At 41.3% G+C, this 17,259-nt stretch overlaps 1 protein-coding gene across 6 annotated transcripts in view; it reads right to left on the bottom strand.

Moving 5' to 3' along the window:
* The window catches only part of CPNE4 (copine 4), a 401,661-nt gene that overhangs the window by 104,722 nt on the left and 279,680 nt on the right, over positions 1 to 17,259 (bottom strand). For all 6 annotated transcript variants that reach the window (XM_033133293.1, XM_033133295.1, XM_033133298.1 and 3 more), the window contains exons 4-5: positions 3,297 to 3,368; positions 647 to 721 (exon numbers count right to left, since the gene is read on the bottom strand). In XM_033133293.1, coding sequence (XP_032989184.1) covers positions 647 to 721; positions 3,297 to 3,368 — 147 coding nt within the window. The remainder of the gene's footprint in view (positions 1 to 646; positions 722 to 3,296; positions 3,369 to 17,259) is intronic.

Below are 17,259 nucleotides of genomic sequence, written 5' to 3' on the forward strand. Positions count from 1 at the left end.
ATCAATGGGGTTAACTCATATTTACCTGTGCACATCTGACCAGTGTCATTTGGGAACAAATGAAATCTTGGTGTAACAAAATTGTCCTGTTTATTTTTCTAAGATTTTTATTAAAATATAGCTAACATACAGTATTATATTAGTTTCAGGGGTACGCAATAGTTATTCAACATTTATGTACCTAAAGAAGCGATCACCATAATAAGTCCAGCAACCACCTGACACCGTACCACGCTATCACAATATTATTGACTATATTCCCCATGCTGTATAGTATATCCTCATGACTTATTTGTTTTATACCTGGAAATTTGAACCTCTTATTCCCTTTCACCTTTCTGCTCTTTTTTAATTTTTCAATTACAGTCGACATTCAATATTATTTTATATTAATTTCAGGTGTACAGCACAGTGATTAGACATTTTCATTTAAAAAAATGATCCTCTGTTAATTATAGTCCTTTTCCCATCTCATTAACGGCTTCTCAATTTGGAGGAAGTCTTACTTTGCAGACCTCTCTGAAATCTTTGATCTGTTTAAAAATGTGGGTCGAAAGGGAAAAAACTAGCTGCAGGGGAAGATCTGATTAAACTTTGTATGCTGGATTTATGATTTCCTTCAATAAGGTTAATGCCAAAACTTTACCTTATCATCCAATTTCCGTGCGTTGAATGCAAGTTCAACATAGTCGTCATTGCCAGATAATTCCTCAGCAATCACCTAAAGGAAAAAGCACACGTCAGCTGTTGTGGCGGTTGGATCACTCAGCCCAGAAATTCATGAACAAATTCAGCTCATGTTTGGTCCAAAAATCAACAAAGACATTTTGGGCAAGAAGTTTCCTACAACTGTAGTAAACATGGCACAGCATTTCCAGGTATACAGGGCAACTCCCTAAGATAGACAATAGTAGATAACTAGATTTCATTTATGCTGAGCATGAGAACACGAGATACGGGGTATAAGTTGGAGGAAGAGATATTTGGAGGAGCAGTTACAAAGAGCTTCTTTCTTGAAAAGTCACACTGCATTGGATGGTACTTCCATAAACAAACTATATACATAAACATATATATATATATATATATATATATATAGAGAGAGAGAGAGAGAGAGAGAGAGAGAGAGAGAGAGAAAGCGAGAGAGAGAGAGAGAGAGAGAGAGAGAGAGAGAGACTGAGATTGAAAGACCTAAGCCCTTAACTACCAAGACAGAGAATTCCTGACAAGGATTTTGATGTAAGTGAAGAGATAATATTATCTAAGAGACTCTTTCATAATAAATCACTTTTCAATATTTAATAGCTAGTGACTCTCAAAGCCTCAGAGCAGAAATTGATGGAAAAGAGAGTCAGGAGAAAAACAACAATAAAAATCTAGGGACCAGTCTTTACATATAGGTTAAACCACTTAAAAATAATGTTGAGGACTTCACATGCATTCAGAGACCATAGCATGCAGATACCCTTTCAAATTGGTTACGTTGAGGTACTGAGATTTAATTCAATTTTATGTCCATTCTATCTGAGCTCAATTTTCTCTTTAGGAGTTGGGTCCATCTGTTCTGAGTATACACTGGTAGTCTCTGGAAATTTTTATATCATACCTAATATTAAAGCTAAAAAGGTTGTCCAAAGAGAGAAATATGCCCCCTTCCAAAAGTGTGAGCAACTGAGGAGTAGGAAACATGAATTCAGTAAAAACTCAAGAACTGCTTCCTAAACCAAGAACCATTCTATTCAGATTTTTTTATTGGATCCTCCTTTGTCCCTTATCACCATAATGACTCTTAGACTCCATTTAAGCAGTGGTCTTTAACGACTCTGTGGTTACAGACACCTTTGGAAAGGTGATGAAAGTTATGATCTCCATCTGCAGAAAACTTAGCACATATTTTCAAGTGTTTTCCAAAAGCTATTAAAGCCATTGTTTTGATCCAAAGACCCAAGATTAAGAGGAGTATTTAAAATTAAGTAGGAAATCAAGTTTCTCTGGAATGTGTGTAGAAAGAAAATCTCTAAGGTGTCTTAGAGAAGAGGTCACAAGGTGAGGTTCTGATCCCATGGGAAAGAACCGTGGCAAATCTCACACCTGAGTCCCCCATCTCAACGCTTCTCTGGGTTTGTGGGCTTTGGGAGTAAGCCTTTGGATACATGGCTTTTCAGAGCACCAGTGGGGTCTTCAAATTCTATTTGAACTACTTGTTCATGATGAAACATGACAATCAAGAAAAAACTTTGATGTGACGATGTCGTTTAAAATATTCATGCAACAAACTCAGGTAAGTGATTGTAAGTATGATCACAACTTTCCCTAACGGGAATTCTTTGGAATTTTTCCTTTTAAAAAATAGCTTCCATTATGTAAAAAAGTGAATCAGTCACTTTCAAGTTAAAAAGGAATGTTCAAAGAAACTCAGGAAGTTGGCCTCCTGGCAATTTGCCCTGCCTAGCAATTTAGATTCTTCTGGTACCTTTTTCTGTCTTTTTTTTTTTTTTCTGGGGCGGGGGGTGGGGGGGGGGGGTGGGTCCACACAGCTAACTGGTTAGATTACTTTCTCTACCTTTCTCAAAGGCTCTAACACAAGACGTCAAAGTTTAAAATATATGAAAATTTAAGATCTGATTGAGAAGTACTTCCAGCATTGCCCAATAGAACATTCTGCAATCACAGAAATGTTCTATATCTGCACTAATGCAGTAGCTGCCCCGAGTAACTATTGAGCACTTGATATGTGGCTGGTGTGACTCAGCAGTGGATATCTGCTTTTATTTCATTTTAAATAATTTTATTGAAGCTTAAAGAAGCACATGTGGCTCGAGGCTACAGCATAGCTCCAAACTATTGTATCAAAGAAGAGAGTTGAATGCTGGGCTCTCTGGTCTGTAGGCAACAAACCAAACCTTGGACTAAATGTGATTAGAGTACATTTTAAATTCTCAAAAAAATGAGAGGCAGAGATAGGTAGCTTTGCTGATTTGAAAACCCCAGATAATCCCAGATTCAGTCCATGCTTGACAAACCCAAGTCCCCCCACTAAAACCTATATTACAGTTGCAGAAGTGCTCAGGAGAAGTGGATGGTCTCACTTTCATATCCTTCTACCCTTTTTTCCCAGGGGTAGAAAGGTGCAATTGTACTGGCAGGAAACAGAAAGAAAGAAAAAAGCAAGAGGTGTGTGGGATAGTTGAGCAGTTTTGGCATCAAGTCCCAAAAGCCCCAAGGTCTGCTTTCCACGCCTCTGGTTTGTCCCAGCCAGCTACATGCGGGCGGGTGGCTGCTTCCGGAGGGCTCACCGTGATGGAGGATTTCCCAGCCGTGTTCCCGTGCTTCAACAAGGATTTGGACAGCTTTCTCTGGGAAACAATCTGCACAAAAGAGAACAAAAGGTGGAGATAATGGGCATAGGACTGCAGGTCTACTTTTTACTTTTTCCTCTACAAAATTCTGTAGAGGAAATTCACAGCTCTGCTCGAAGTTACGACATCGATGTCCATTAATTTTCCAAGGTTTTTCCATGAACCTCTCCTAAATATAGGTTATTTCTTTTTTCCTCTTCTGGTGTGTGATGTAAGAGTGAATGTGACAAATTACAGATAATTCAGTCAATTAGGAGGTGGCTTAATGGTTGCTGAGGAATTCATATCAAAATTAGATGGCAAATGTTGGATGTGTACATTAAGATAAAATAGATGCAGTTTCAGAATGATCTCTAATTAGCACTGAAACCTCTGCGCAAAGTGGGGGGTGGGTGCAGGGAGGAAAAGAAACCCAAGATCTAAATATATACCTTCTCTATCTACTACCTCTAGAGTTCTATTTTTAACATACTCATTAGGAAGCTATAAAGTAAGTCATCAGGAAACTGATGCTCCGACAAGCCAACAGGAGTAATTGGGGTCTTCTCCATGACTCAGTGTCAATCACAACGTGCACTGACAACTAAAGTCATTATTATATTAGGAGCTATTCTTAGCAGAACCTGCCCCATTCCCCTCTCTTCCTGTTTTGAAAGAGAAGTGTGGCAAGATCTTGAGGCCCTGGTGGGTATGACTCCCTAAGTGCAAGCAGTGCCCTTGCCTAGGGAGGACAAACTCACCGTTGCTATAGGCAGCTTCTGTCTAAGATGACCCCCAGCAGTCCTCACTTCCTGGTAGTCCCCCCATTGTATAAGTGCCTCCCCTCGAGTGTGGGACGGATCCAGGGACTGGCGTCTAACAAACAGAATACCACAAACGTGATGCGATATCACTTCTGAGATTAAGTCACCAATTGGCTGTGGCTTCTTACTTGCTTGCCCCTCTCCCTCTCCTTCTTTCTCTCAGAGCCTTTGCTCTGACGGAAGCAAGCTGTTGTGTTTTGAGAAGCCCTAGAGAGCAGCCCATGCAGCCAGGAAGTGATGTCAACAGCCACACGAGCAAGCTTGGAAGCAGCTCCAGGCCCAGGTTGAGCTTTGGGATAACTGTACCTCGACAGGAGCCTGGTGAGAGACCCTGATCCAGGGAATGCAGCCACGCTGTTACCCCCAGCCCCACCCCGATTCTGGACATAGAGAAACTGTGAGATCATGTTTGTTTTTCAAAAGCTGTCAAGTTTTGGGACAATATTCTATGCAGCATTAGGTAACAATATATATACAGAGGGTGCCAAAAAAATGCATATACATTTTAAGAAAGAAAAAACTGTATTAAAATCGTAATACTCAATAATGACAACAAAAGATGAATACAAGTCATGTGTATACATTTTTTTGGCACCCTGGTATTTACAGAAAGAGAGGAAAAGAGATCACTGTGAAAAGCAGGGCAACAAACCCATTCTCTGAAATCCTTATATATTTTTATCTCTGTCTTAGAGCAATGAAAATTCTGAGTGTGCTGGTGTCAAATGAAGCCAGTTCAGAGAACTTCTCTAGGCTAAGCAGATTTAAAGATCCTGATGTTCAGTCAGCTATCCTCTGAAGAGGAAAGAGTATTTCTGTAAAAAATCATCTGATGGTGTTGAGAATGACGACGATGATGATAATGATGACTGATGACAATGACAGCGATTGGTACTCCCATTTAAGGAGTTCATATTACGTGGCAGATGCTTATTCACTCCACAGATATTTATTTAGCCCTCACTGTCTGCCGGACTTGGTGTCAGGCACAGAGAATACAATGCTAAGCAAAGTCAGATGCAATTTCTGACATCAGGGGGCTTATGTTCTTCTGGCAGGGGAGATAGGAATTAACCAAATGGTTATATAAACAAAGAAAACTTGTCACAAAGGAGAGACGCACTGGCCATGGTGGGGTGGTGGAGACAATAAAATGGACAGGTGGTAGGGCGGATGAAGGTAGACCATTTAAGAATCTCTTGCAGTAGTCCAGGCAAGCGGTGATGGTGGTCGTGGAGATAGAGAGAAGCGGCTGTTATTTATGAGCTATTTAGATGTGAAAAAGTCAGAATTTGGAAATGGATTGAATATGGAAAAGAGGGATCATAAATGCATCCTTGGATAAGATGGTTATGCCATTCATTGAGGTAAGGGACACAAGAAGAGGACATTAAAATTGGGGGCAAAGGACATGTGCTCCGGTTTGGGGCAGAAAACAGAATGGTTGAAAAGGAGAGGAGGAGGGAAGGAAACTGAGTAAGCACATGAAGACAATTCTTTTAATACGTTTGTCTATAAAGTGAGGAAGAGAGAGAGAATAGAATCTGAAGGGAATGAGAAATTGAGTAAGGTCTTTAATGGTTGCTTTATTGCTAATTTTACAACCCCACAAATTTTATATTATCCATTTCCTTTTATAGAGGAGGAAAATAGGACACAGAGATTTTAAGTATCTTTTCCAAGGCCACAGAGCTAAGAGGTCATGGGCCACGGAGTTGAATACACGTCTGATTCCAGAGACTGATCTCTAGCAACATTCTGATTGGTAAACAAACCCATGAAACAGATTCAGAAAATATTCACAGCTGGATTTGCACTATATGTGTTTGCTTTTAAGCCCTGAATCCCACGTTAGTGTGCTTTATCTTGGAGAAGATTGTAAAGAAATAATCAAGATAAACCTCAAGAATGAAGTAACCTGAAGGCCTCAGTTAAGGACACTGCAGCATCATGACTAAGAACACAGGTTTGCTTTTTTTCATTTATTTATAACAGGTTATCAATAAGACGTCATGGAAAAAATGTGAGATAATAAAGGAATTGGCATTCTATCCTATCCTTATTTCTAAATCCAAACTCTTCACCTTTTCCACTCCACTCATTAAGAAGGTCCCAGTGGTTCTTGTTCTGCAGACAAAATCATTATCCCTTCCCCCCTTCCATTCACAGATTGTCACAGCTACCATTTCCTAGAAAAATGTAGACATTGTTCTTGAACTTGAGATGAACCAAAACAGAGGAAACACAGAAAACAAACAGTAAAAGGGCACTAGACGACTTTATAATTTCTCTCCAGGGATTTTTCAGCAAAGAGAGATGAAGAAGACAGATGAATAAAAGACAAAACAAGGGTTACTGGTAAACAGTAGCCAGGCCAACATTGGACCAAAGAAAGGCAACATACGTTGCTTTCCGCATAAATCTGGTCTCAGAAGTACTTCTGTCCGTAGTCACTGTGCTTCTTCCACAGTGGTTATCTACCCGTATGGTTCCAAGTGGCCCCAAACACCCTCTTAGCTGTAATAACTCACTCACTGGGTTACCGGGCATGGGGAGACTATCTTTATAGACTACCATATTTTGCCATGTATAATGCGCACTTTTATGCCCAAATCTGTGAGGGAAAAATAAAGATGCGCATTATACATGGGTAGTACTAATTGCGTTTCCCTGAAAGTTTGGGCCAAAAATGTGGGTGTGCATTATACAAGGCAAAATACAGTATCTTCCAAGATCCACATTATCATTCTTCAAGGAAGACCAAGGAAGACTTAACCCATAAAAACCTGGATGGTCACAGTTCTCTCTCTTCACTCCTAACTTATCTAGAAATGTCAACATTTTCATTTGTAGGGTGTGAAGAAAATGCTCCTGTGTTTCAGCTCCTGCCTTTTGCAAATCCTAGGAAGATAAGAAATTTCTCAGGAAATATTCCTTAAGAAATGGGCATTTGGGTATACAAATGGCTAATAAAGCAGGAAATTAAAACAAACTTATTTTACAGTCCCCAGGCCTCCATCTCAGTTCCAAAGAATGAGTGATAATTACGGTTTCAAACCTTTCATTGTAATAATAACCAACAAACAATATTGCCATTCTTATCACTTTTGGGCAAAGACAGTAGGGCTGCCCAGTTGGAGCAACATCTATAGAGAAAAGCCTATTTGTTGCAAACCCCACTTCTCAATGTATGTTTTGTTGCAGTGGAAGGAACTGGATCAGGCTCAGAAAAGCCTTAGGTCCTGTCAGAAGATGAGAAAGAGTGACAAAGACTCACCTTGGTCCCAGATGACATTTGAGACCAACAAAGAGCCAGCTCTGCCTGGCATCAAACTAAAGGGGATGCACTTGCCAAAAGTCCTCTAATTTGATTCTTTTTGCCCTTAAGGCGGGTCACAGCTGCAATTCTTAGCATTCAACAACAGGGTTCAAGTGGAGGAGGGAGGAAATGAAGCTGGAATACTCCTTTTAGCAAAGCGGGACTGGAGGATATTGGTACCACGGAGCCCTGATCTGCAGTCACACATGGATTTGAGGAGGAAGTGCTTCTCCCTCGGGAAGTGGACAATCTTCTCACGCATAGCTCCTAATTTTTCAGGAAAGGCTACTGTTTCCTTTAGATGAATGGGAACAAAGCCAGAACAAAAAAAGAAAATGTTTTAGCCAATATTTCAACAAGTGTATGTATATTCAGCTGAATTTTCTTCAAAGTCTTTCAAAACAGTCATTTTGGGGATAAGTTATTTTCCATGAGTCTGCTTTTACTGAAAGCATCTTCAGATGCTGTTTTGAAATTGCTTTAAGACTCTATGCAACAACAAGCATTTATTGAAAACCTCCTCTGTGCCAGGCCCTGTTGTGAGGCTACAAGTGGTGAACAGATTAAAAACATCGTTACAATACTTGACAGTCACATCTGTAATAGCCAGAATTGATCACACCCAAAGCATGCATCAGAGAGCTCTCCATAAAAGGTAAGTATAGATTGTGTGGAAAAGTCTTTATGTAGTAAGTCTGGAAATCACAGGACCAGAAAAGGTTTGAGATCTCAACTGCGGGGCATCAATAGAGCTTTAGTGGCAAATCCTGGGAAGACAACCGTGTAAGGAGCATTCCTTATACTTGTTTGGCCCCAAACAAGCGATGTCAAGCGATGTCTCTAAGTGTTCTGAAAACTACTACCGTGTTTCCCCGAAAATAAGACCCAGGCGGACCATCAGCTCTAATGCGTCTTTTGGAGCAAAAATTAATATAAGACCTGGTCTTATTTTAATTTAAGAAGACTGGATCTTATAGTATAATGTAATATACTACCAGGTCTTCTATTAATTTTTGCTCCAAAAAACACATTAGAGCTAATGGTCTGGCTAGGTCTTCTTTTCAGGGAAATAGTAGTACAAAGTAGTACAGGGTAGTACAATGACTACCACCACCACTACAGATAACAATTAAGGTTTCCTGAATGCTCGTTGTAGGAGACAGATCCCCTCAGGCTCTACTACTGCACAGCTGGCAGGGCGTGTCTTTGCCTGAGGTTTTCTTTGGTATCCATGCTTGCTATCCACAATCACAGCAGGCTGGAGGTAGGGAGGATTGACAAATACCCTTGGGAGAGGATCTCCACCACTGACTGATGATCACTGGTGCGGAAATGCCCCAGCTCCTTTGCTCCAGGGGTGGGGATGTCTCCCCGGTAGTTGTTCTACACGGGCACATGAGTTTTTCCAGTGGTGATTTGTTAGACAGCGCACCCTGTATTTTATGGGCAACTTTCCCTCTCTTGTCTCACTTCTCCACTTCCCTTATGGTGTTTCTTTCACCTCCCAAATAATCTATTTACTCTCTAATCCTTGCCTGCTGCTGGGGAAAATGAACAAATTTTTTACTCTGTATTGGATAACCTGTGCAGTGTTTCACACACATTATCTCATTTACTGTCATTTAATGATCTAACTCTCTCTTGCTCCCAAACAACTGGGACAAGAGAAGAAAGGTTAGAGGAAATCAAGGAGTTTATCTAAGGTCACATAGCATTATGGACTGAATTGTGTCCCTCTCAAATTCTTGTGTTGAAGTCATAACCCGCAGAGTGACTGTATTTAGTGATCGGGCCTTTACGGAGATACTACCATGTTTCCCCAAAAATAAGACCTAGTCGACAATCAGTTCCAGTGCATTTTTTTGGAGCGAAAATTAATATAAGACCGGGTCTTATCTAACAGAATATAATAGGTTCAATGAGAGAATAAGGTTGGGGCCCTCATCCAATAGGACTGGTGTCCTTATAAGAAGAGGAAGATACATCAGAGATCTGCATATGCACACAGAGAAAAGGCTGTGCAATGACACACTGGGAAGGTAGCTGTCTGCAAGCCAGCAAGAGAGGCCTCACCACCAACCAACATGGCTACCGCCTTGGTCTTGGAAGTCCAGCCTCCAAAACTATGAGAAAATAAATATCTGTTGTTTAAGTCATCAGCAGTCTGTGATATTTCAATATGGCAGCCCTAACAGACTAATAATACACATAGCTTATTAGAGTGGAAGCCAGGATTCAGTCCTTTATTGGACAAATATTTATTCTGTATTTATTATATGCTGAATGGTAAGAATATATATTACTTCTATGACAAAACAAAAAATCTTTGCAGATCTAATTAAGGGTCTTGAGGTGCGGAGTTCACCTTGGATTACCCCTAAATGCAATCACGTGTCCTTATAAAAGGGAATCAGAGGGAGATTTGATGAGACAAACTCAGAACTGAAATATGAAGGCAGAGCGGAGAGAGTTTTGAAGACAATGGACATCTGATGTGATGCAGCCACAAGCTAAGGGACGCCAGCAGTCACCAGAGGTTGGAAGAGGCAAGGAACGGATTCTCTCCCAGAGCATTCAGAAGGAGCATGGCTCTGCCGACACCTTGATTTCAGACTTTTGCCACCGAGAACTGTGAGAAAATACATTTCTGCTGTTTTAAGCCACCACATTTGCGATCATTTGTAACAGCAGACATGGGAAACTAAGACTGACTTCACACATGATCAGGTTCGGCGTTCTAGGAAAAGATGCAGTGACAGCCTCAGGGATGCTAATTCTAGGGAAATCCCTCCTATCCCATGTCCTGTCCCAAGTTTTCTGGGTCATATCACTTTACCTGGTGGAAATCGGACCTGATCAAGGGAAGTATTATGCCAGGGGAGCCTTCTCTTGGTGCTCTCCCTCCATTTCCTGGTACCTTGCTCCCAGTGCTGAACCAAAAACACCCACAATCTTATCTGAGCACAGAGTAACCCCTGAGAACTTTGGCCTCTTGTATGCACTACCAATAAAAGGAAGCCTTAAAAATATTTTAAAGAGTATAAAATAAAACCAACAAGGACTATGCTTTTTCTTATGCTGTGCCCTCTGCCTGGGATTAGTCACATCCTTTCCCCTCAACTGGGAAATTGTATCATTTTTCAAGATCCACCTTAGGAGTTTGGAATAGTTGCTGAGGTAAGAGGAAGGGAAGCCACCTGTGAGACTGAGAACCCTTCCTTTGCCCCTCACAGAGTGTTCTCTGTTCTTTACCCTCTCTGGCCCCTTCCAGAAGCAGCCTGGCCTGGGAACCAGTTAGAAATGAAGAATCTCAGACACCCCACCCCCTACCTACTGAATCAGAATCTGCATTTTAATAAGATTCCCCAGGTGATTTGCATGCACATTAGAGTTGAGAAGCACTGAGCGAGAAAGTGAGAATTGCATGTAGATAATTTTAGTACAGTGGGATCAGATTTAAAAGTAAAGGAATTTTAAATTAATCTGTTCTGCTTATTTAGATTTTTATTAATAGGTAAAGTTGTAGGACCTAAAAAAGGTACAATGCTGATGCTTTCTCAGCCATTCAGGGAGAGGACATACAACATGAGTGAGTGTGTGTGTGTGTGTGTGTGTGTGTGTGTGTGTGTGTGTAGTTTTATATAAATTTAGTATGGTCCTTACTCTCCAATGAAAACTTACAAAAGAACCACCCTAGGAAGAATGATTCAGAAGGACAGGGGCAATGGGTAATCTACTGGTTCGGGCTTCCTGTCTTCAGCTTTCCATTAAGCAGGGTTCTAATTACTTCAAGTGTAATTACAGGCTTTTACCCGTTCTCTGACTTCATTAGTAAAGGACAGACTGGAGGGAGAGTTTCGGAGAGGGATTTAAGTACTGCTGTGTATTAATGATCTACCTTTATCTCTAATGATGAGGGTAAGGCCCCATCATCACCACAAATGACCTGGCTGGGTGACTAGTCAGAGGCCACTGTCTCTACCACCCCAGCCACACCACAGGGCATTCAGGAGAAGGACCATAAAATATATTGTCCAAATTGGGACATTTTTGTAAATGAAAGGGGATGGTGTTAATAATTAAACCATGACAGTAGGTACATACTGGGATGGCCGAGGGCAAACGGCGTCCTAGGTGAGCCTATTGTTATCAGGAGACCTGATGTGGAAGGATGAATTCCCCTCCTTGGAAGTACTGATGCAGAGGACAGAAGCCGACCCTGCACTGGCCTGGCTAAATTCTGCACTGCTTATCTCTTCTTCCCCATTTCAAGCTGTTCTGATTCCACTGAACCCAGTCTGCAAGCTGACTGTAATGCTAGTTTTCCTGGCTTGAATCTCATTGGACAGAGAGAAGTTGGAAGAGTTTCTGCTCCTTTGTTTCTGATTATTGTCTTGGGAATGTATGCAGACCTCGGGCTCTGGGTGGGCAGAAGCGTGGGTGAAGCATAAATCAGCTCACCGGAGGCCTCACCCAACCTGCCCTGGTGTACAGAGCAGCCCCAAAGGCTCACATTCCATCCAAAACAAAGTTAACGAATTCATAGCTGGCCTCGTTTTGTCCTGAAATCTGAAACCAAGACTTCTGGGAATAATTTTTGTAATCCAAGCAGTTATTGGTTTTTTCTCCCTCTAAACTGTATTAGGTTAATTCCAAATATAAATATCCTCCTTCTCAAATTAGGCTTGAACTGGAGATTCTAGGCTTTGGGAGAATGTCAGAACCTCTTTGCAGTTCCCACTATGCTTCCTTAACTTATTCCGTATTAGAGCTCCAAGCCCTCCCGGGTCTCTTCTGTAATCAAAATTAATATTATAAAAGATCAGCATCAGATTACCTAAGCAAACCCTTCTCCCTGTGGACAATGCATGGCGACTAAGGCCTTACCTGCAGCATCTGTAAAATGCTCTTTCAAAGCCCAATGGAGAGCACAGCCTCAACAAATACCTCCCCACAAAACATTTCCCACAAATTCTCCAAATCAGAATTCTTCACATGTTTTAAAGTTCTTCAAATGTTTAAGAATTCATACAATACTTAAGGGTCATACGCCTCTGCCTGAATATGAGTTCTTTGACATCAGCATGCAGGCTTCATTATGATATTTCTACTAATATTTATTGTAATTTTTTCTAATTATAAATATGTCCTAGTCCTTTGGTCTGTGAAGAAATGGGTACATTAAGAGCTAATACCATATCTATTTTTCCCCACTTTTGTGAGTGAAGACAAAGGAGGCTTTAGTCTTCTTATGGCTACATTTGATATTCAGAAAAGTTTATGACAATCAGTGACTAAATTTCATACGTAGCCTAAACTAAAAAGGAAAGGCAGACATTTCTACAAGTTTTAAAATAGTTGTAGTAAACTTTATAAGTAGTTCAAAAACCTTATTTTTGGTAAATAAAAATACTTGGTAGATAATTAATTTTGAGGCTACTGTATTATTTGGTGACTTGACTTTTTGGTTATTTGGTTTCAGCAAATTGGTTATTAGGCATATTGATGATTCAATTCATGGTGCTATAGTGTCTCAGGCTTCAAGGCTAGCACAAGTACAGAATACTTTTATATAAGGCCCTCATGGATGTTGATAACTGAGAAGGTACAGCAAGACAACATTTGCAGGGAAAGGCAAGGGCTATATGATGGGGAGAGCATGTGTAAACACCATACAGATAGGATTCAGATTGGATTTTTCTAGTTAGTGGTCCTGAGTTGAGTGGAAGAAGGATTGGAATGAAACCTGGTTGTGGGAGCTGTGGCAGAAGTCCTGAGTAGTTGCTTTCAAACCTCGTGGTACATGTGGCTCCCCGTATGGGTAGACAGGTCCGGGCACATTGGTGGAGTGAGCTGGGCGCTGAGTGCCCTGCACCAGCCTGACTTAAAGGGTTGGGACCAGAACCAACACTGAGAGTTGCTTTTCAGTAGTGACATGTCAGTCCTTGCAAATTCTCATCCAGCTCCAGATGTCTTGCCCTTCCCCTCCCCTGTGATCATATGGATCTAGGAGAGAGATCACATTATTGTGAATCTGTATGGAAGGGAGTCTGGAAACACAGGCCCATTTTAATTGCCACGAAATGTATCTTTTAAAAACTATCTTTGAAATTAAGTAGACACAAGGGGCTACTTTCCTGGGGGACACTTAGGGAGGAGACACAGTCTGTGGATAAATGACACGAGGAAGATACCTCATGCTAAGTCATAGATGAGATGAGAAGGGGACAGGGGGTGGGCACAGAAGCATCCAAAAAAGGGATGAGAATGCAAGAAAAGATGCTAATTTTCAGAGACAAAGGGAAAGAGATGAATGAGAATCACTGATTATTGAACTGGCAAGAACGTAGAGATTAATCAAAACAAAACCTTCCGCCTATAAATGAGGTCAATACATCACAGAAAGCTTAAGCAAACTGCCCAAGGTCACACAAGGAGTGGGGGGCAGATCCAGGACCCAGGGCTCATGACCCCAGTCCAGCATACCATGAAGGGAATTTAAAGGAACAAAAGGTGGACTCCAGAGAAAGCAGAGGGATTTTCTTGGGATCTGAATTTAAGAAGATTACTTGCCTGGCAAATATAGCAAAGAAAAAGGTAAGAATTAATTGTATTCTCCTTGGAGAAGTTAGGCCTTCCTCACTCACAATCGCCCTGTGTGAATCCCACCTGCCAAGGAGCAGACTAGGCAGTCAGCGTGGAAAGTAGCACTGCTTCCCAAGATATCTCAGCCCGTGAACAGGAGCTGAGATGATGTTATTTATTTATGACATCATTCATCACTCATGTGGCAGTAATTCTACAAAGTTAAGGAAAGCTTTCATGTGAGAAGCAGAAGGAAAATGAGTTCCTGGGTGTAATGTGTAAATCTGACTTCCCTGGGCCATCAGTTTTATACCATGAGGATATTAAATGTTATACAAGAAAATGCCAACCTGTGGTATCTCACTGTGGGTATTACACCCTCTGCATTGTCATATCCCCAGTATCTTCCAATTTGTTCCAACCCAACCTGAGACTAAATTCCCACTGATCATTGACAGTTAATGGTCTGCCAATCCTTTCGGGGGCCTTTGTAGCTGACATAATCCTACTAACATTCACCTGTGTCAGGAAAAGAACCAACAATCTGGATAACAGTCCATTCAGCTACATTTAATGGATGGGAGGAACAAACTCCGGAAATAAAACTCTTCATCAAGAACATAAACTCAAAACAATGTACATGGTCTTTTGTGAGACTATAAACTTTATGAAATAATTTTTTCCCGCCCTCCAGATGTTTTCTCCTTAATTTCTTCAATCACCCCAACTAGAGGTCTTTCATAACAAAAACTAATGATACAGTGTCTAACACTCATTAACGTTCCTACCCCAAAACTCTGGGGCAGCAGTTCTCAAAGTGTGGCGCTCAACAAACAGCACCTCCATCACATGGAAATACAAATATTGGGTCTCTTGTTAAGTCTTTTTGAATCAAGAACTCTGGGGGGCGTGGGCTGGAGGGTTAGTACTCTGTATTTTAATAAGTCTCTAGGTGATTCTGATGCAGTTCAAATTAGAGAACAGCTTCCCTGAGGGAAGATGGTACATGATCCTTCTCTCATGAATGAGGGTAAGAGCCCCCAGACAGCCTAAGATTCCTTCAAAGAGTCATAGATTTCCCTGCCCCACTTATGAGAACATTAGGCAGAATGTTTCTGATTCTTTTAACAAATGTCCTCTGAACTTTGGGGGAAGAAATACACTAAAGAAGAGCCACATGGCAATGAAGAGAGGACGACTGTGCACAGTTGTAACTCTCCTTCAAGCCATGGAGAAGAGAAAATGCCTGCAAGAAAAGCAATAATGAAACCCAGGGGCAACCACTGAATTTGGATGATGGGCTTACTCCACATGGTTGAAGGTGGAAAAGTTCTGGAGGTGACACCTTCCGGATGCTGTGAATTTTAAGTTTCTGGTTTTGGGAGGTTGACACATTGATATTATTTAAGAAGCCATATTATATTTACGGTAAATTCAGTATGCAAACCTTGAGGAAAGATAACCAAGGCTATTTCTTTGCATGAGGATTTCTATGTTACCTCTATGAGCTTTGTGTAAGACAAATAAACAAACAAACTAATTAAAAAATAAAACAACATCCTAGCAAGGTTAACTCCAACCTGGGTTATAGATGCTACATTATACTTTACACTTGTGAGTAACAAACTACCAGAGTAAATGGAAACGATCATGAAGGGCTTAAGAGCCAAACATATCTGTATTCAAGTTCCAGCTCCACTATTTACTAGCTAGGTGGCATCACTGAATAAGGTACCTCGCTTTATTCAGTCTCAGTTTCCTCAAATGTAACTAGGGATTGTGGAAGTGCCTACCTCCCAGGGATGCTGTGCTGATCACAGGGATTGAGGTACAGTGAGTGCCTAGCCCAGGCGCTGGAATGAAAGGGCCTAGAGAAAGTTGGCTGCTGTATTTATTATTTTTATTATTTCTGACTCATTGTCCACTGTATTGGTACATGAAGGAGAAGAAAAATATTGGGATGAATGAAGCAGTTAATTAGCAGTGAAAGAAAATGAAGGCACCATATTAAAGAGGTCACCTTGCTGTTGTAGATAGGGAGGGACCATGTCTCTCCTTGGCATGCCCTCTGTTGGGTGCAGCAGGTGAGGGGTTTAGCTCCTGGTCTCCGTTTGGTGAACAGAAATCCTAGGACAGTCTCCAAGCTCACCCAGAAGGAATATTCAGCTTTCTGAACACCCTGCCTCTCCGTGATTCTCCCCCCTCCTCCATCTGCTAAGAACACACAGTTCTGCCTTGAGTGCTCTTGGAGGACGTGAACCCTCATTTGGCATAATTGCTCAGTGCTAAGTCACTTGCTGTGCTTGTACCAACTTCACGGCCAATGCCAATTTCTAGCATGCTGAGGGCTGCTATTTTCCTTTCCTAAAGGCCATGAGTCCTGCTGTTTCACATGGCAGAGTGAGAATGTGACAAACTCAGATGGACAGAGCAAGTACCTGTAGACAGCCTTGACAAGACAGGCTCTGAATACGTGACTGCCTGCGTGGATTTGGGGAAGTCACTTTATCTCTTCGGTTTCAGTTGTGGCAAGACAAGAATTGGAACATGTGCCCCAAATTATCCAGAGATCTGATTTGAAACCATTTTTACTAAGAAATAGTCTTAGAAGACTAAATATTACACACACATACACACACACACACACACACACGCACACTGAATCCTGTGACTAAATAAAGTACTCAACAAGCTTGAGGTGAAATTATAAGTTCAGTTTTACTAATTGCCCAGGACAATGGGTGTTCTGTCACAATGTTTTCACCCCTTTTACTTCCACCTTCACTCCTGAAACAGTGTTGGTCCCCACAAGTAACAATTCTTCCCACCATTTCCCTGATTCTTACCACCTTAATAACAGCTTTCATATTCCGAGTGCTCTCTGTGCCAGGGACCCTGCTAAGCACCTTATACATATTTTCTTGCTCCTCACAATATTTCTTGAGGCCTGCATTACTATTATCTCCATTGTGCAAATGAGGAAACCAAGGCTTAAACAGCTGCAGGGATTTGCCTCTGGACATAGAACGTGAGAGCCGTTGAACTGGCTCCTGTACCCGTGAGCACTATGGAACAGTACCTCAGATACGGATTGTGACGTTCCTATGGCTGTTCAACAGCTCCCACACGCAGCCATTCCCTGCCTAACGAGCAGTACAAGGAGAAGGAATCTTCTTTCACCACTGGAGTTAGA

The sequence above is a fragment of the Rhinolophus ferrumequinum genome, chromosome 17 (assembly GCF_004115265.2).
Source record: "Rhinolophus ferrumequinum isolate MPI-CBG mRhiFer1 chromosome 17, mRhiFer1_v1.p, whole genome shotgun sequence".
NCBI lineage: Eukaryota > Metazoa > Chordata > Mammalia > Chiroptera > Rhinolophidae > Rhinolophus > Rhinolophus ferrumequinum.